The following is a 20,258-nucleotide window of genomic DNA, read 5'->3' on the forward strand; positions in this document are numbered from 1 at the left end:
GATGGTCACAAAACTTTATAACCAGTGTTGCGATTCTTAAGAAAGAAAAACCGAGTTATGCATATATATGCGCAAGAGACCAAAGGGTTAATCAGAAAAGAAATAATTTTCACATAAAGTGATCTGTCTTCCCTCTTTTTATTGTAAGCTCAGAGAGAATTGTAGCAATACAGCTTGAGCAATTTTCTTTTTTATGAATCTCGTGCTCAATTTATGAAAGCCATTTTGCAACCCATTTACATGCAGTAAACCTTTGCTTTAAGGTTCTGTCGTTTGCCTTGATCATGATTATTTATAGTTCTCTCCGAAAGGCCCTTTCTGGTTTAGCTCTGATACAGCACTACCCACGAGGCAGGTTTCTCCGGAGCCTTCTAAGCTGTGGCCATCAGCTAGGACGTGGGCGGTCTCATTGCTTGGAATGTGGTCCTGTGGGAACAGAGCTCTCTGCATCGGGAGTCTTGGACTCCCAAACCAGCTGTACCCCTCCCTGGGTAATCACAGCCTTTCATGTGCCTTTTGTGATTGTTGCTTTGCTCACTTTTACAAAGGAAACAACAGTGTCTTCACCAGGTGGTGAGGTAGAGCTTCACCGAGGTCCTTTTTGTATATTTTATAGCATAAACTGTAAAAGCTAAGTTGCTTTATGAACTAGGTGATTATGACATGAGCTACTATAAATCACTAAAAAAGGAAAAGTGTGTCTAATCTAAAATACTTGTGCTGTCCCTACAGGAGTGTCAATGGCAGCATGGCCTTTTACTTTTGACATGTGGTAGGCACTCAACTAAGTGTTGAATTCTCTTGATGAGTAAATAATTTTTTTTTTTTTTGGTTTTTCGAGACAGGGTTTCTCTGTGTAGCTTTGGAGCCTGTCCTGGAACTCACTCTATAGCCCAGGCTGGCCTCAAACTCACAGAGATCCACCTGCCTCTGCCTCCCAAGTGCTGGGATTAAAGGCGTGCGCCACCACCGCCTGGCGAGTAAATAAAATTTTGAGATGAAAGTCGAGGCATGGAATAGAACGCAGGATGAACAACATCAGCCCAAGCCTCCTACGGCTTGTACTTAAGATGGCTAGCCATTTGTGCACAAGTTGACAATGAGGTAGGATGTGGCTCTAGGTAAGAGAAGAGGGTGTGGTATAAGGAGGGTCTGGAACCCTCATGAGGGACTGATTATGTAAGGATGTTCTCTCCCTAATGCATAGTGAGTTTATCTACTTCCACCTTGCTTGTTCATATAAACATGGTCCTGTCAGGACAGGGTGCACACCCAGAAGAGTTAAGTTGAAATTCATGTAAAAAAGGGGATCCTAAAGCTGGGTGGTGGTGGCGGCGGAAGACGCCTTTAATCCCAGCACTTGGGAGGCAGAGCCAAGCCGATCTCTGTGAGTTCAAGACCAGCCTGGTTTATAGAGCGAGATCCAGGACAGGCACCAAAACAACACAGAGAAACCGTGTCTCAAAAAGCCAAACCAAAAGAAGAAGAAGAAGAAGAAGAAGAAGAAGAAGAAGAAGAAGAAGAAGAAGAAGAAGAAGAAGAAGAAGAAGAAGAAGAAGAAGAAGAGGATCCCAAAGATGTGGGGATGTGGGTAGAATTATGGGACCAAACAGGATAAAGCAAAGTACCCAGAGATAAGCAATGGGAAATCACATGACTATCCTGAGAGGTGAAGTACAGCTGAAGCTGGACCCTACAAAAATCTTTGTCAACACATTAGTCTATGTAGTCTGTCGCCTGATTCCTCTGTCAGCTATTAGGTAAAAGTGAGCAGGAGTCCCCAAGAGTGTGTATGTGTGTGCTTCAGACCCTATGGTGGGGAGTCTCTTGGAGGACCAGTGTGGGAGATCGCGCCAGTCTGAAGCTGGGATCTGTCATTCTCTGCATTACAAGTAGCTCATTGAAGTGGGTGGGAAGCGTCTCTGTGGTTTCCTTGACTCCTTGGCACTTACCACGCACAGCCTTCTCAAGGTACGGAACAGGAAAGAATGGACTATGCCCTCAACAACAAGAGGCGGGTCATCCGCTTGGTTCTGCAGTGGGCTGCCATGTATGGGGACCTCCTCCAAGAAGATGATGTGGCCATGGCTTTCCTGGAGGTACGTGGGGGTCATCCACTCCAAGACTATCCTTTTGTCCCATAGCACAGGGGTGTACAGCAAATTCTATAGAGATGTAATTGCCAGTTTTAGACTCTGTTAGCATGTTCTCTGTCAGAGAGGTAGTGTGATAAAGAAAAACCTCATCCATTATCCCACCACCCTAACTAACCAAGTGGTAGCATTGCAATGTGTTACTGTCTGCTCTCTTCTCTTCCTGTGTTTGAAAGACGTGCAATCACGTTAGCACCCAGCATTTTGCAGGCTGCTTTCTTACTTAGCTCCATCAAGATTTTTCCACGTCAGTATGATCTTTGTAATAAAAAGTTCTGATGATTCATCAGTAGCTCTCCACAAAGGCCACTCATCTCTGCCTGTATTGTACCATTTTCTCCTTCCCAGAATAATTGTACAACAAACATTTTTGTGCATGTAGATCTGTCTTTAGTTACTTACTCTCTTAGAAGGAAGATTGCTTGGACAAATGGTAGGTGGACTTGGCTCCTAAGAAGCCGACTGATTCAATGAGGAATTGCCAGGGCAGCCAGGAGGCAGTCCTGAATGGACGTTGCTTCCTTGGCCAATACTACTTCTGGCTCAGCTGTCTTTCTTTCCTGTGGCTCACTGCAGCAGAGCATTGACCTTTAACACTAGGTTAGGTAGTAGCCCATATCCACTGGTAGAGACCTGTACTGCTAATGGAACCAAGTTCTGTACATTACTGGCTTTTTTTTTTCCTGCACATAGCTATCCAGAATGAAGTTTGCTAATTCAGCACACTAGGAGGTAACCTACAGCAACTGATATGAAAATACTACATATGCTGTAATAAATATTTAAATTCTATGAATTATTTATTTCTGGGATTCTCCATGTAGTATCCCAGACTGTAGTTGGTGACAGGTAGCTGACACAGGGGGACATGACTCTCCCAAGATAAGGGGGACAACTGTACTCACTCTCCTCCAGAACTCCACACGAACACTCCTGTACAGGTAGAAGACAGTGTGGTTCTGTTTCAAAATTTCCAGTCTGTTTGCTCTCAAATTAATTTTCCGAAAGAATTATGCCTCCTTCTTCCTTGCATCATCTTTGATAAGGCCTCAGAGATAGTAGACTGTGGTAGGAGGTGGAGTCATTCAAGGAGTTAGGATTTTGAAAATAAGAAATATGGTAGCTTGAGACCATGTGCTGATTTGGGGCCCCTCCCTTAACTACCATGGTTGCCATGGTCGGCCATGGAGGCCACTGCTCCTGAGAGACATGGAGAATAGGTGCTGCTGTCACTACTGGGTGATGGGCACAGCTCTGAGAGCATCAGATAGGATGGTGGCACAAGGCCACAGTGTTGAGGACTGGGACTGCGTTTGTACCATTAACAACCACACTGGTGGTATATTAAATAAACAGCAAATACTAAAGTAATATCACAAATAAATATTAAGCTGGGTGGTGGTGGCATATGCCTTTAATCCCAGCACTCAGGGAGGCAGAGGCAGGCAGATCTCCATGAGCTACACAGAGAAACTCTGTCTCAAAAAAACCAAAAGAAAAAAATTATTAAAATTTCTTGGGGATAAAAGAGCAAAAAAAAAAAAGTGTTTGAAGTGTAGATTGTCAAGTGGTCTATTCCAAAACACCATCCTTTGTATTCTTCCTCACAGGTGCCTTATAAGTTCACTTGCAGTTTATTGTTTTAAATTTTGTTGTGGTAAAATGTAAACAACCTAACATTATTTTAGCGATTTTAAAATATACAGTTCACTGATGGTCATTTCATCACCATTATCTATTTCCGGGACCTTTTCTCATTAGCAATTTTCAATGTAAATGTTTACTCCCCCCTCCTTCTCTCCCTTCCTCCTCCCCCTTCCACTCTCTCCTCTCCATGAGGCTATAGTCTGGGGGTGCTAGCAACACTCATGGTCTAGGAGCGAGGCTCTTCTGCTCTCTAGAGAACCATGCTCCGTTCAGCCCTTGTTAAGATCCTGTCACCTTTGCCGATTACAGGAATTCTATGTGTCTGTATCAGATGACGCCCGGATGATGGCTGTCTTCAAGGAGCAGCTGCCAGAGCTGGAGAAGATTGTCAAACAAATGTAAGGAGGGGCTTTGCTCTGGGGTGTCCTTTCCCCAACTGAGTGCCTGCCTCATGATTAGAACATCCTCCAAAAAAAGTCTTTGCCTGCAAAAATGGCTAGCACTGGTCTATCATTAGTCACAACATGTTCTGATTTGTGTCGCAGGCCCCAGGCACAGGTGGCAGCAAGGCTGGACGAGCAGAAGGCTGGATGCCCTCTTTGCTAGCAGGCTATGGAGAGGGAACCTGTCCTTTGACAAGTCCAGTTCTAGACACATGGGTCCTTACACCACCCAGCAATAAAATAGTCCATGGGCATTTGGGGACATTTGAAGACAGTTACCCATATGGGAAATCCACTCTCTGCTGCTAAAGCTGTTCATTGGAAATATACCTGTCCTTGTAGTGGTGAATTTGGGGGCTTTCCGTGCTATCAATGAACTGTTAGATTCAGTACTGGAGAGTGAGTAAGTGATGAGATTGACTTTGAAAGCCAGGAGCCAGGGCATTTCACCTCAGGTCTGCTCAGAATCTGCCTGTGGCTTGGCTGCCTCGCTGCACCTTGACCTCTGACTATTAGGATGGGGGTGGGGGGTGGGGTCTCCCATTATCGCCCAGAGAGATTGTGTGATTTCACTTCCTAACACAAAATTGAAGTAATGTACAGATAAAGCAGGCTGAAAGAACGGTAGCGACGGTGTTCCAGGGTGGTATTCAACAGTGTGCTTTCTCTACTTCTTGTAGCTCAGAAGATGCGAAAGCCCCACAGAAGAAGGTAAGGGGTCTTCAGAGCCCAACACTGTCTGTCTGTACACGCTAGCATTATGATTATTCGGAAACCCTGGATTACAGTATATTGGTGTGATGTCTCCTTTGTATACACAAAAATCTATTCGCTTCATTCCGGGGCTCTAATTGCTTCTAGATGCATCTTCTCTTCTCTGAGTTGTTAGGGTACGTCAGTCACTTGCTCTCTCTTACGTCACTGTGGTTATTACTTTTCCAGCACAAGGTGCTTTTGCAGCAGTTCAACACAGGGGACGAGAGGGCCCAGAAGCGCCAGCCTATTCGTGGTTCTGATGAGGGTGAGTAATCTCTCATGTGAAGTATTTATAGTCAGGCTAAAATCTGCCCCTGGAAATCATCACCTTGAAACCACAACCAAAAAAAAAAAACAAAAAACAAAAACAAAAAAAAACCAACAACAACAAAAACCACCTGCTCTTGGGTGTGGCCCTTGGACTCCTGATAAGTCATGTTCTTGGAGTCTGGTACCCAGACAGAGCTGAGATGCTTGCCCACACCTCACTGACACTGCCTCTCCTCAATTGTCCCTATCTCTTAGAAGAATGTGTGTTCTCTCAGGGCTTGGTTGTCAAGATTATCACTTCTATGAAGAACCGCTGGGAAGGCTGTGGGAACCTTATGGATTCCCAGAGCAAGGTGCAGCGCTCCTTCCCCTGCCCCCCTCAGAGCTGGGCTTCCGAGCAGGGAGTGTGCTCAGGCCCTGACTACAGATATCTAACTACTCTACAGAGCTTATGTTTTTCTCTGAATGCCCAAGACCATTTTCTCACATTGCCAACTGTCTCTGAAGTTTTGTTTAAGGTCTACTGCGTGGACCACACCTATACCACCATCCGGGTGCCTGTAGCTGCCTCCGTGAAGGAGGTCATCAGCGCAGTGGCTGACAAACTCGGCTCTGGAGAAGGCCTGCTCATAGTCAAGATGAATTCTGGAGGAGGTAACAGCCTGGATTAGCATTGGGGGCTTTTGTGAAATAAGCCATCCTGTCCAATAAAAACCATGCAAGGAGCTGGCAAGGCCATTTGTGGCTGATCCAGAAGGATGACAGAGATTGTGTGAGCTCCCAGGAATAACAGAAATACTGTGAGAAGAGGTGGGCTTCTCCGATGTCTAACATCCCCTATCTCAGGTTCCCACAGAATGGAGAAGAGGAGAAGTGATTTATGGGAGGCAGCTGTGCCCGTAATCTCAGGCATCTGTCAGCCTGCGGCTCTTTCTGTAGGAACCATAAAAACTCTCTGGGCCTAAGACCCCCAAGAAAGGTGCATGGAGTTTGATGAGCTAAGGCTCCAGGTGTCAGTAGAACTTAAGTTGGGGTGGTGTAGGACTCATTCTTTTCCCTTAATGACAATTTCCTCCTTACCCAGCAGAGCCATGGAGCCCAGCTGGTCTAAAAACATGAGCACGCCACTCCCCAACCTGGGACTAAAACTCCTTTCCTTGTCCCTGATTATATCATACCTGAAATGTCATCTTGTGTCATCATGTATGTCCTGACCACTTTCATGTAGCAATGACAGAGATGAATTAGACACCCTCTGTGTCCGTGAGTCACTCCCAGGCTGGGAGGGGTTAGGAAGTAAATGAACATTGGCACCCCATGCTGGCAGGGTTGGGAAGCGGTCACCCACAATGCAATGGGAGGGTGTAGGAAGGAGCTAGGAGGACAAGTCCCCAGTGAAGGCTTCACAGCCATTTGAGGGGTCCTTTAGGAATGGAGGGAAGCATTTCTGGCTCGTATGAAGGTAGATGATTGCAATGATGCAGGCATCCCAAGCACTGTGCAGCCATATGAAAGTCCTGTCTTTTTTATTCAGTGGATCCCTCTTCACCCCTGCGTTTTATGCAGGCGCATTTCGTGTTCCGGTAATTCACCAAGCTGGCAATTTGTTGGTGTGATTAGGGCAGTGCAGCAAATCTCAGATGGATTTAATAGGCAATCTCCTCCTTTTTATGTTCACAGAAAAGGTGGTGCTCAAACCTAATGATGTTTCAGTATTTACGACGCTCACCATTAATGGACGCCTGTTTGCCTGCCCGCGAGAGCAATTCGACTCATTGGTAGGTGTGAATGGCCTCCTCGGAACAGTGTGTGCAATCAGAAAACCTTGTCTGCAGCTTAATTTCACAGCCACACTGAGGCTGGTGGCTGAACATTCTCAACTGCCGTGTGTCTTGTTCAACACTGTGGTCTGTCGGGAAAGCCTCAGGTACTCACGGGAGATGCTCCAAGCTTCAGATGCTCTTCCGTGGAAATTAGCCGAGCCACACCGCCGTGGGGACATGGTTTAGCGCTCAGAACCTTGGTTGTGATTCATTTTATTGAAAAGTCTTTAAGTTCAGTATTAATGTTCGAAATTGGAATGCTCAGTTCAGGAGGGCAATGATTAAAAAGGAAGCACCAGTCTGAGGAGACTCCTGGGGGAGGACAGGTGGCAGGGCCGCCATCAGGTCTAGACGGGCTCCTCCCTCAACATACTCTCAGGACCCTCAGAGGGATAGCAGAGGTCAGAACACTTGTCCCCAGCCACCCAGAACTCCTACGAAGAAAAGACACATTCATTTCTGTTTATCCTATAACAATTAAGTGTGGAATTGACTAGCCATTAAGAGATCTTAGAAGCCACAGGACTAGGTTCAGTTTCACAAAGCTGGTTTCCTCTGTGTCTGGACCCATGGGCTTCCCTTGTTAAAAAAGAAAAAAAAAAAAAGACAGTATGTGGGTGAGAGGTAAACTCAAAATTTGGAGAGTGTTCCATTTCCTTAGTAGACAGATCTTGCTAGAACTTCAGACGGGAGTCAGGTTAGAACGTGTAGTCAGAGTCCTTGGTAGAATGTGAGGCCCTGGGTTTCGTCCCAGCACTGCACAAGATGTGCTTCCAGAGCTTGACAGAGCTCATTTCCCCTGGTCAGGACCATGGTTTCTGCTTCAGGGAAAGCCATGGGGTTTTGTTTTTTTCCGATGTGGTCTTACTGTGTAACCCATGCTGACCCCTAAGGTTTTGTTTGTTTGTTTGTTTTTGTTTTTGAGGGTTGTTTGGTTTTTTTCCAAGACAGGGTTTCTCTGTGTAGCCCTGGCTGTCCTGGAACTCACTCTATAGACCAGGCTGGTCCCAAACTCAGAGATCCACCTGCCTCTGCCTCGCAAGTGCTGGGATTGAAGGCATGCGCCACTTCTAGGTTTTAATCCTCACTCCTTAGTCTCCCGAGTCCTGGGATTACAGGTGTGCCACCAGAGGCAGAAGGACAGCTCACTGGACACCATCTTGTTTCACTTAAGGAAGAACGGATGTTACATGGTGCCTTTGACTCCCTACTCAGGCCCTCCTCCTAGCGACCAGCACAGGGAGAGCAGCACAGAGTCACCGGCCCTTCTGTGTATTCTTTGGCTCTTTAATCACCTGCCTTCATTCCTCTCTGGATAAACATCTCTCGGCATTGAGCAATTAAGAAATAAATAAATGATTAACCAGGAAACCACATAAAGACAGAAGGAGAAAAGTTGAGTCCACAAAATTGTCCTCTGACCTCCCCGGGTGCCCTGAAACATTTGCCCTTCCTCTCCCCTCCACACATTAGGCATGCACATAGAAATTTTGAAAAATTGCTGTGTGTCCAGCTACCCTCTCCTGGAAACTAACACCTTAAGCAGCCAGTGTTGCTGATGTTCCATGGAAGGTGCTGGGTGATGTGTTTGCCACACAGCGTGCTGGGGCCTCTCTCGCCCGCTGTTTCTTGGCCACTGTGTTGAGCCAGGGGGTGGATACATAGGCATGTGGACTGTCTCCAGCTCCCTGGGGGCAGACACTAACTTTTTAAGCTTCTGTTTATTGCACACAGTCCTTCGGCCTTCCAAGTTCTGGGCTCTTGCTTATCTTCCATTTGAAGGCCTGAGTGGTTGGAAGGAATTTTCTTGGCAGCAAGGACCCTGGACATGAACCCCTCAGCTGGGGGTGCCATGTCTCTCTGTGCTCACAGAGGTTGGGCCTTGCCTGAAGAAGCCCCTTCTCAGACTTGCTGAAGTGTTGCTGTGAGGACCATCCTTCTGAGGTCATCCGGAGGATGACTGCGGGGCAGAATGTCGACGGATCCACCAGCTCTATCAGCACACACTCACCAAGTGTCTGTTAAGCGCTCGGTGCTGTGCTAGCTCCTGTGGCCAATATGACAAGTGCCCCGGCGCATCTGTCCTTAGGACAATGACAGTCAAATTAGGATGAGAGTAGCCCAAGTGGTCCAGAAGAAAATGATTTTAGTATCAAATCGTGCTGTCTACAACTGGTAGAGTGCCAGCGTTGATCCCACTGGGTAAGGGCTTGGATTCGGGAGCGTTACTCTCCTGAAGTTGTGTTTGAGTATTAATGTTAGTACAAAGCCAGTTACAGCCACGCTGCAGTGTGCTGGAATTTGGCTCTCCTTCGAGTCACTCACTGGTTTCTTAGACTTTTCTGATGTCTCTGCCCCTTCGTTCCACGTTCTGTGGCTGTTTCTGGCTGTGGGATAGTCTCAGAGACAAGCCCTTCATAGTCCATGTTCCTCAAGGAGCTTGTGATGGCCAGTGTGTCATCAGAGAGAACCCACTATGACAAGTTCCACTATGGGGAGGGGGGAGTGTAGCACAATCAGAGAGGGATGCTGGGTGTAGGTTGCTTAGCCATCAGCTTGTCACTGACAATTAGCCCCCCCTTTTTGTGTTAACTCTCTGGACATAGGACCATGGTGATGCTATTCTTCCCATCACCTCCCCCCAGCATTAGTAAAAGTGTCATCTCTGAATGTCATCAATGAGGTTGAGGGGAGGGGACTCTAGGGGTCCAGGGACGGGGACTTGTCAGCTCTCAGACACTTGGGCTGGGCAGATCCTATGTAAGCTCTGCAGCGCCCCAACCAGCAGGACATTTCCCCAGGAAAATGGCACAAGGAAGTGTTTTCTGTGGGGTCCAGGCTCAGCATGTAAATCCCCCCCTTCAGAGAGAGGCACTCTTGCTGCTCATGGAAGAAACGTGAGGCGGGCCTGGTATTCCCACCCAAGGAAGATGGAGACTCTACAGGACTTTCTTTTACATCCTGGAGTGGTCTAGGGATGACAGCCCAACATCCATTACCAAAAGAGCTTCCCATCTTGCTTAGTGTTGGAAACTCCACAGGACTTGTCGGGGGTTAATTAGTCCTATCTCTCAGACACCACAAAACCTGAAGGAAAGTGCTAGAGATTCAGGCAGATGGAGTCACTTCAGCCTCAACGAAGGAGCCGACTCAGTGGATGGAGCCAAGAGCAGCTGTAGAGTGGAGCAGAGGGGCTGTGCTCACAGCGGCAACTCTGGGAGGGGAGGGAGACCTCAGAGAGCCAGCCTGACCTGAGCCATGGTCCTAAGACCTGGAATTTAAAAGCTTCATCTCCTGTTCCACCGAAGACCTGCCCTGGGCTGAGACCATTCTCACCTGGTCCCCTGAGCTGCGTGCCCATCAGTGTCGGGGCTGTTTGGAGTGGTTGCTTTCTGCCTGTTCTCCACGCTCTGCAGAGTGAGTTCACAACCAGCTCTGAGCCTGACGGTTACACTAGCTACACTTCCCTGGGCATTTGGAGCACTGTAAACCCTCCAGAAAGTGACCTAATTTGAGAGAGGGGACCTCCCTGGGCCAAGGAGTGGGTTTACATGCTACACTTAAATTGTTCCCATTTAATCCTCTTAACAAACCTTGATATTAATACCCTAAGTTGCCAACTTAGATAGTATAACCCTGATTTCCTGGAGCTGGAGGCAGACAGTAAAAGATTAAGGGATCATGTCAAGCATGTGTTGCTATAGTCGGGTTTATGTTTTCTGCTATTTTCCAAGGCCGGCGCTAACACGGTCTATTATCTTGCCTGTGACTAAACCTCGTCTCCTAAAGAGTCTCAGAGACTCTTTCAAAGCTGTTATTTGGTGCCTCTGTGCAATCTGTTCCTGCAAATCAGGTCTCCTGGCAGCTTCCCCACTTCCAAGCCACCCTTGCCATCAGCCTGGCATGGGCCATCCTGAGCAAAGCTTTTCTCACTCACCTGCTCACTGGCTCTTTTAATCCTCCAGCACACACTGATTCCAAGTCTGCAGCATCTTTCAAAAGGTCCATTCAGGTGCCTCCACCTGCCTGTCTATGTACCCAGTAGTCTAGCCTGTTGATGCTGTCTCCAGATGTTCAAATGAAGTCCAGCTAGTGACTGCATCCACAAGAAGCACAGCACCTGATAGTGGAGGAGCACCCTATTATACTGTAAACTTGACTGCTCATCCCGCAGACTGAACTTTCCAGTGCGGGAACCACCCACACCCTGAACATGTCATTTCTTTGGTGTCTAGAACACAGGGGGCATTTATTGAATACAGTGGTAATGGTGATGCTGATGAAGCCTGTATAATATTAGTTTCTAACATGAGCCCTTTTCCTTACTAATGCTGGGGCTGGAGCACACAGCCTTGAACATGCAAAGAAAGTGTTCAACCAGAGTTATATCCCTAGCCCTGTGACATGAATATTGAATATCTGAATAGTTAGCATCGTATTGGCAAATAGTCTTTTCCTCACTCTATGTTCTCAGTCTTTACAGGTAAGTGTTAAGGTATTATACACTCCCTTGTCACTCACCTTACTAAGTAAAAACACTTTATAGAGCATTTCTCCAAATACAAAAGGAGAGAAGTGAACCAAATGAAAACTTTTGACCAAGAGTCTTGGCCATAGTAGCAGAGTTTGGGCTTGTGCCAAACATGGAAATAACCTTCTCAGTCTAATAGCTCTCAGGGGCTAAGGACTTGGAAATCCTGTGTGGACTCAGTTCACAGCACTCTCCACCACCTCACCATTTTAAGGGTGTGTGTGAAGACATGGCTGTGGCAGCTTGACCTCAATCACCACCAGCAGTTAAGTGGTACTTACTGTGGGTGGAAATTCAAACTCCCATGCTAGTACTTGGCTTTAGAACAGTTTCCATGGGAACATGAGGGGAATGTCTTCAAGAGCATCCTCCATCTTTACCATGGAAAAGGAAGAGTTTCCAGGTACCTCCAAGCCTCAAGCAAAGGAGGACTGAGGTGTTTATCTAATTATTCTTATTATTATCAATAAAAACTCAGGAGTCAGATATCGGGGTAAGAACCTGAATGATCAGAGAAGTGGTGGAGAAGCAGCCAGTAACCTCTTATCTCTTTTGTTCCTCCATCCAAAAGATGGAGACCCTCTCTAAGCCCCACCCTACTCCTTTCTGTCTCTCTGTCTGTCCTCAGTCCCCCGAAACCTCTATGGCTAATTTTGGTCAGCTAGTAGCTAGCTCCACCCTCTGATTCAAAGCAAACTTTATTGTCAGAATGCGTTCAAAATATCACACAATGGAGACCCTTCCCATGTCATCCTTTGCCGAATCTTGCTTGCCATGGCTTGTAGTTGATTATGATGGTGGTGGTAATAATGATGATGATGATGGTGGTGGTGATGATGGTGTGATGATGATGATGGTGGTGGTGGTGGTGGTGGTGGTGGTGGTGGTGGTGTGATGATGGTGATGGCAAAGATGGCCTTGAAGCAAGTACAGCAAACAGCAAAGGCATTTTTAACCTCAAAAACAACACTTCAAAATATGCCTCAAAGTGTTCCCCAAACCCTTTCCCATCAAAAACTCCCCAAAGCATTTGACGCTCAGCACTTATTCCTTTTGTGGTTCTGATCCAGTTTTCCACAACTATTCCCAGACTCCCTTGCCAGAACAAGAAGGCCCAACCACTGGGACAGTGGGAACTTTTGAACTGATGAGCTCGAAAGACTTGGCGTACCAGATGACAACGTATGATTGGGAACTCTTCAACTGCGTGCATGAGGTAAAGTGGCCAGCCAGGAGTGTCCATGGGTTGGTTCTGTAAGGTTCTGGACGGGGGCTGCTTGCTTCACTCCACTGGCATTTCTGGGTGCTGACATATGGAAGCCACATGATGGGTTTGTGCATGCTGAGCTTATAAAATCCTCAAATATTAAAGAAAAAATCTCTGTGATGCTATGCTATGTCTTCCAGAGTCTATTAAGCCAATAACACCTAGTTTATATTTATATATTCCACACGCCTCATGAAGGCCCTTCAAATCTATATGACAAGTCACATCCGGGTTAGTGATTGAATTCACATCTGCTGCTCGACTGAACGCTTTCTTGACGAATAGAGGAGCCAGGCTGGCGTTTTGATTTAAAAGCCAACAAATAAGTGAAATTGTTTTCCTTTCTGTTGTAGCTGGAGCTAATCTACCACACATTTGGAAGGCATAATTTTAAAAAGACCACAGCAAACTTGGATTTGTTCCTGAGGAGATTTAATGAAATTCAGTTTTGGGTTGTTACCGAGATCTGCCTTTGTTCCCAGCTCAGCAAGCGGGTTCAGCTTTTGAAAAAGTTTATCAAGATAGCGGCTCAGTAAGTGTCTTTAACTTTGGAGGGGAAAAAATGAATCTCTGAGCTGTGCTCTCGTGGGATCCATCTTAAAATGTAACGCAGGGTGGAAGAACTGCCAGCCGCTGAGTTCTTGTAAGAGAAGAACGTCTTCTGGCTTTCTAATAGTTAACATCAATATATAAATTAACATCTTGGAATACGGGTGCTGGGGGTCAAAGTGGGGCTCAGTTTTGCTCCAAACTCCTCAAATTGCGCTCCCCCCCCCCGCCGCGCCCCTTGTGTTTGAAGAGTGCTTTAAGTAAGCAAATGTCCCTTTGCAGAAACTTCTGTTGTAAGGCTTGAAGCCGGTGTCCCACATGACACGTTCTCACCAGTAGAGGGCAGTAGAACATGCTGGAACAACAGCTAATCCAACCCAGCCAGAATAAAATCAGTAAAAGGCATAAAGGCCAGCTAACCTGGTACTAGGAAATCATCTCCATAGACATCAGAGAAAGCACACATCTTATAAATATTCTATTTTAAATCACTTCTTGGGAAACAATTTATTTGCTGCAGGGCCAGCGAGGTTTCTCCCTGACATGAATTTAATCTTCTCTTGCTATTTAGATACGCCTGACGACCTCCTGTTTACTTCCATGTTTTTGGTATCACCACAGTACTAAAAATAAAAAAGCTAAATGTGGCTTGTGGCTGTGAGACTCCTCCCCTTTCTAAAGGCAGAGCGCGAGCTCAGGGAGGTTGAGAGGACAAGTGGCCCTGGCCAGGCAATTTTCTTGAGCCAAACAGTTCGGATCCCACACAGAGTCTGATTTCCAGAGCTAAACAAAGAAGGAAAAGCTACTTGGTGTTTTATAGGTGCCAGCGTGCCAAATGCCGTGAGTTGTTTTGCCAAAAATGCTGAGGGTACAATAGAACACCAGATCCTTTCCATTCACATGCGGCTCGCTCTTTCTTTGGAAAAGCTGGCTATTTGAAGACAGGTTTAGTCGAGTGTGGCCACTTTCCCTAGCAGCACGAACGGCCTCTGTGCAGCGAGCAAATGCCTTCATGTGTTTGGAATGAGTGGATTATGGAAACTATGACAGGGTGTGCTTTCCCATCACAGGGAGCATGTTTTCTCTTCACCGTAGCCAGCGAGTGCCAAGTGCAGCGGGGAGGGGAGAGGGAGCCTGCCCCTTACTTTATGGAGGCAACACAGAGGAGCCTCTCTAAACAACCAGGAATTTTTTTTTTTAATGTTTCCGCTTTTGTGATTTGTCCTTCTTCCTTCTGACTCCTGTTGATGATTTAGGTGGACGTAGCCTTCCCTATACGTCAGCTGATTATTCAACCGTTACTCAGCCATGTTCTGAGGCTCCTGTCCTTTAAGGAACCTGTTTACTCAGCCCGGCTGTTAAAGACGGCAGACTCTCCGTAACCCAGAGTCTAGGAGAACGAAACAGAAAGCTGTAGTCACTAGCGTCTGTTTGGCCTGCTGTCTTTCGAGGGCTGCAGCATTTTCTTTAAGCTCTTGGCCCTGTTTTAGGAGCTTAGCAAAGTTGACGGACAGGACAGGCACAGGCGTATTTATTCTTTGTTCACATGAGAAGAAATCGAGGCGTGCAGTCATCTCCTGACTTGCCTTGAATGGTAAGCAAAGTTGGTAACAGAGCAGGTCCGAGCTCCAGGTCATTCTCCCACAGTCTCTTAGACAAGACAAGGCAAGTGTATGTCCGCGGTGACGTTAGCTCCTGACCTGGGAGCCATTAACCAGCATCATAATGTCTTTGCTTGTTTTCTCACGTGTGATCTGACCCAGTGTAGCTCCTCCAAAGTGTTTTTTCCCATCTCCACGGGCATGTGGAGAAGTGCTCATCGCTCGTCTCTGAGTTCGGTATGAGCAGCCAAAGCAACCATTCAATGAGCCTTCTGCAAAAAAGCTTATTCTAACATGTATTTATGGCGCCGGTCCACTTAGATAACCATAAGGATTTGTGTTTATCATGAAATGAGTGCTTTCCCTTTTTAGGGGCCTGGTAGGAAGAACTTGGGGTGTGGGCGTTGCTGTTTGCCATCAGGTACACCAAGTACCTGGGATAATGTCACCATTTTAATAAGAATGTATAGGCTTGGTCCATGTGCTTCATTCCCAAATATAGATTCATAAATACTCATAATGGCATAAACACAGATTGTCAACCTCATGTCAGCTGAACAGAAAATAAGGTTATTTTGTTATTGATACGATAAATTCTCTCCCAACTTCAAACTCCTGGAGAGCAAGTGCCCAACCCCCCAGGACCGACCACACCTTGGAAGCTGATACTTTTCAACAATCTAGTGTCATTAATACAGCATGCAGGAGCCAGGGTGGCCACAGCATTGTGACATCCTTAACGTCTCCCTACCTGCCAGGTCAGAGCATCCACCTCCAGGTCTCAATTTCTCCATCATTTTGCCTTCCCTTTTCCAATCCCATGGGATGTCTTCCTCTTCCCCCTTCCAGATTCGCCACAGCTTTTCCTAAGTTTAGGATTGTAATAACAACCCTCGGGGGAGGTGAATTGAAATTACTTCTCACAACCCAAACCTCGGTGGCCAAAACCATCAACTTTCTAAAACTGTAGTGGGGTGTCAGCCAGCAGAGCGTGGCTACCCAAGCAGAACTCCTACAGTGCGTTAAATCTATCACTGCCAGTTCATATAAACGAGTCCTGATGAATATTAATGACAATCAGAAAATAGAACTTTTTTTTTTTTTTAAATCTTGCTCAAGAGTGGCATTCTACTTAAACACGTGCCTCTGGTGTTTCAGCTGCAAGGAGTACAAGAATCTGAATTCCTTTTTCGCCATCGTCATGGGACTTAGTAACGTCGCAGTGAGCCGCCTGGCACTAACGTGGGAGGTAAGCTGCTGCTGGGATCCAGCTGTGACTTTTGCTTTCGGAATAAAAACAGAGGCTCACCAGTGAGCTCTTCTATAGAAAGAGCGCTCACACTGGTGTAACAATGGGAAAGGTGGGACCCTTGGAGGGAGATGACCCGTCTCCTTTTTCTAGTTACCTCAGAGTGAGAGTTTAAAAAGATACTGTCCAGGTGGGGGCAGTAGGGGGAGGGGCGGGGAACCTTAGTGGTTCCACCTCTACCATGTAAATAATCATAAATCCAGGTCTGACATAGAACGTGAAGGAACAGCATTGCTCAGATGACTGCAGAAGTCACTTTGCACACAGGTTCAATTGTCTCCAAACTGGCTGCTTATTGCTTTTGTTCTGAGCCTTCCCTGTGATTGAAAGAGGGCAGAAGATCCATTTTATCCAAGTAGTCATTTTGCTTCTGGGAAAAACAGCCCAGGGGCCAACTGTTGGGAGCAGCAGAGCACCTCCTGTCTCCCAACCACCTGGTGACTCCTCCCTTTAGAGAGGAGCAACAGTTGGCATGGCCTGTCTTCGGAGCCAAAGTTGTTATGCAGGTGTGTTATGAATTTCTGTGACAGATGGGACGAGTGACTCACGGACAGTTCAAAAACACCTTCCTTTGTCATTAGCTTAGTACTCAGAGTGTGCTGATCCCCTTTCATGTGACACAGTTGAAGAAATACTAAACTCTAACAGAGCATACTCACAAAAATAGACTCTTGATAAATATACACAAGCATGTGTAAGAGGCACCGCAGAAAGCGGGCAAGGAATGTCTGCGAGGCCCACTTTGCCGTGGTGCTGAATAGCGACCGTTTGCGTCCACACTCCCCTTGAAGTGATTTTCTACCCATTTCCCTCCTGAAACCGTTTTCTCCCCCGACTCCCCTAAATATTTCCATTGTTTATAACGCAGGTCCTCACAAGTCCTTCTGTCTTGAGTTTCCCTTAAAATTCCAGACAGCGTGCAGCATCAAACAGTTCATCCCCTGAATAGAGGCATGAGGGAATCGGTGAGGCCTGCGAGCCACGCCGCGGTATCGTTTTCCAGCCGGTGGAAGAACAGAGTTGGTGTGCCAATAATCAGCAAGCAATGAAACCATTGTGGGATGCCCATCTCACTGCCCAAGCTACCTGCAACCTCTAGAGACCTAGGACTCCCCCCAGGTGGCCTGCCTCTGGCTTCTGATCCCCCACACAGAGTCCAGATGAGTTGGTTAGAAGACAGGAAAGTTCTAAAGTTTTTGATGACCCATGGAGGCCAGCCAGCTGTAGGTCCCATGTGACAGCAAGCAGAGAACTATCTGGGCCCTTCGGGCTGCCTCAGAGGCCCCTAGGGAGGCTCCAACCAGCTAATTGGCCAGTTTATTGTCAGCAAAGGGAGACAACTAATTGGCCAGTCCTTTACCTTTTCCAGTGTAAGAGTGCCATAAGTCTATGAACTTCCCTTCCTGTCCTTATGTGTGTGCCAGAAAAGATCAGCCTCTTCGGATGTAGAAACCATTTCTTTTGTGAGTTGAAGTGTGTATGTCGTTCTGTAAGGAGAACTTGCACTCATGAGCATCTGTGATTTGGATTATTTCTCGGTGTTTGATGAAAACCTCCCAAGGGCTTCTCACACAGCTCCTGTGAGCCGCAGAGTGGCCATAGAACAGTCAGTGAGCAAGGCTAAAATCAAAAGGCTTATGGTAAGAAGGGCTTGAAGCAGGGCGGAAACCCCCATTTGAGGGGACGCCACTGGGAATGCTGGCCTTGGCCTAGTGACACATTGGGAGGACCAGTCCCTGTAGCAGAGGACTGCCTGTGTGTGGTAGGGGGCTGAGCTGCCTTCTCTGGCCACACCCACTATATTTCAGGAGCACTTCCTGTTGCCCCACCCCCACCCACCCCCACCCCACCCCCGCATCGTGACAGCGAAACGCCTGCTGGCTTTCCTTGCCGTCCCCTGGATCCCTGGATGGGCTAACGGCCCCTACCTACAAGACTTCTTTTGAAACAGTGTGTAGACAAAAAGACTTATTACCACGTTGTGTATTTCCTTTGTCTGAGAACCTGGCTAAGTTAAGAGACCTAGGGTGACAGAGCTGTGATCAAAAGCAGACCGTATCAATGAACGTTGACACAAAGGTTCTAACCCACATAGGTTTGTTCAATATCTAGTCCTGGATATGTAGCCCTGGTTGGCCTTGAACACACTATGGAGACCAGGCTGGGCTGGAACTCACAGAGATCCACCTGTCTCTGCTTCCAGAGTATTGGATTAAAGTGTGGGTTGCCATGACCAGCTCCAAAAAGGTCTATTTTTTTTTTTTATAATGGACTATATTTACTATCCAGTGTGGTGATGCTCCATGTGACATCCTCAGACCCCTAACACCCATCACAGCTTTCAGCCTTGAATTCGTCATCTGAGAGATAATAAAACGTTTCCCACATCCTTGAAAATGGGTACTAGGGGATGTGGCGGAGGTTCAAGGCACTGGCTTCCAGAAACAAAATAGGAGTTTTACAGGTGTTTAAATGGGAGTATGACAGTCTGAGCCACACACCTGAGAACAGGTTGGAGTTTTCTGAGGACTGCAGAGGGCTGGTTGGTGGAGTAGTCGTAGAAGGTAGACCTTGCCGAGCAGCTCAGGGCTGCTGGGAATCTCCAGGTCTCGGTACTGCTGATGCTTTCCCAGTCTCACAATGGGGACACACATCGCTCTGCTCCACCTGGGTTTGTCAGTAGAAAGTTCAGCTTTACAAAAGCGACTCTCAGCAAAGTGGGAAGCCATGGATTGAAAGGGGATCTGGTGCTGATCTCCTGGCCTCTCTCAGCAGATGTACTGAGTGGTGCTGCCAAGTACCAAACCCGTAGACACGGAGAAGCCAGTGTCCTTGGAGGACTCTCGCGGTCTCCATAAGAGCCAGGCAGGGAAAGCATGCAGAAGGGCCTGCGTGGAGGGGCAGCTTGGAGCATGGAAAGGAAGTGGCAGAAAAGCAAGCAGGGACTGTGAACCCAAGGAGCCGGGGGTGACCAGCTGTGGCTTAGGGACACGCAGGCTCTGAGACTAACTCCCTCCATCTGTAAAATACAGGTTTCAACTACTCAAAGGAAACTGAGCAGCCCTGTACCTCAGCACTGTTGGGCATGGAGGAAATACCAGTTTAAAAAAAAGAAAAACTCTAAGAAGGCCCTTTTCTCACAGGCTTTCTTTGTAACAAGGAGGAAGGCTGCATCATTCCTAAGACTCTTTTATCCTAACATTCTCCAGTCTAAATGTCTAATTGGGGGAATCAAAGAGTTAATAGAAACAAGGTTGGAGGGTCCAGGCCACTTGGAGTCTCAGGAATGCAGCAATCCTGATTATGAATCATCCAGTCAAGAATATATTATAAAAGCAGTCAGGCCAAGACATCCATAGCTTCTTGGAGTTCAACTACGTTAAAACTTTTCAAAGGCAAGTTCTCTATACTCCAGGAATTATCCTCAAGTGAGAGGGCACACGGTAGTTCATCCTGGCTCAGAGGTGTTTGACTAGGGGCCAGAAGAAATGCATTTCCCTTAGAAACAGTAGCACATGCAATCCATATCTAGATATAGGATCTGACAGATGTGTGTGTCATTTTCGTTTTATTAACAGAAACTGCCGAGCAAGTTTAAGAAGTTCTATGCAGAGTTTGAGAGCTTAATGGTAAGTGACAGTGGCTTCTTTATTCTGTTCACTGTCCGCATTAATCCAATTTCTGATTAGCTCAAGTTCTTATTGCAGAAATTTTATCTGTCCTTGTATGACTTTAAGAAGTTTATGACCCCTTTTAGTGCTGCTAAAACAAGCATGTCTGACTAATGAATGACACCCTCAGGAACTAACTTAAAGAGGACTTATGTCCCACATAAGGTCAATTTGTGTAACTTAGAAAAGCAGTGTAATAGGGTCCTACCTAACACAGCTCAGGTTGGCTATGGGTTGG

At 46.8% G+C, this 20,258-nt stretch overlaps 1 protein-coding gene across 2 annotated transcripts in view; it reads left to right on the forward strand.

Moving 5' to 3' along the window:
• Rapgef4 (Rap guanine nucleotide exchange factor 4) overlaps positions 1–20,258 on the forward strand; it is a 284,129-nt gene that overhangs the window by 248,504 nt on the left and 15,367 nt on the right. For both annotated transcript variants that reach the window (XM_052724191.1, XM_052724192.1), the window contains 10 exons: positions 1,949–2,099; positions 4,110–4,198; positions 4,924–4,954; positions 5,186–5,264; positions 5,777–5,923; positions 6,950–7,047; positions 12,714–12,839; positions 13,244–13,422; positions 16,199–16,289; positions 19,928–19,978. In XM_052724191.1, the coding sequence (XP_052580151.1) occupies positions 1,949–2,099; positions 4,110–4,198; positions 4,924–4,954; positions 5,186–5,264; positions 5,777–5,923; positions 6,950–7,047; positions 12,714–12,839; positions 13,244–13,422; positions 16,199–16,289; positions 19,928–19,978 (1,042 nt within the window). The remainder of the gene's footprint in view (positions 1–1,948; positions 2,100–4,109; positions 4,199–4,923; positions 4,955–5,185; positions 5,265–5,776; positions 5,924–6,949; positions 7,048–12,713; positions 12,840–13,243; positions 13,423–16,198; positions 16,290–19,927; positions 19,979–20,258) is intronic.

This window comes from Peromyscus californicus, unplaced genomic scaffold (assembly GCF_007827085.1).
Source record: "Peromyscus californicus insignis strain IS unplaced genomic scaffold, ASM782708v3 Scaffold_7__1_contigs__length_154581171, whole genome shotgun sequence".
Lineage (NCBI taxonomy): Eukaryota > Metazoa > Chordata > Mammalia > Rodentia > Cricetidae > Peromyscus > Peromyscus californicus.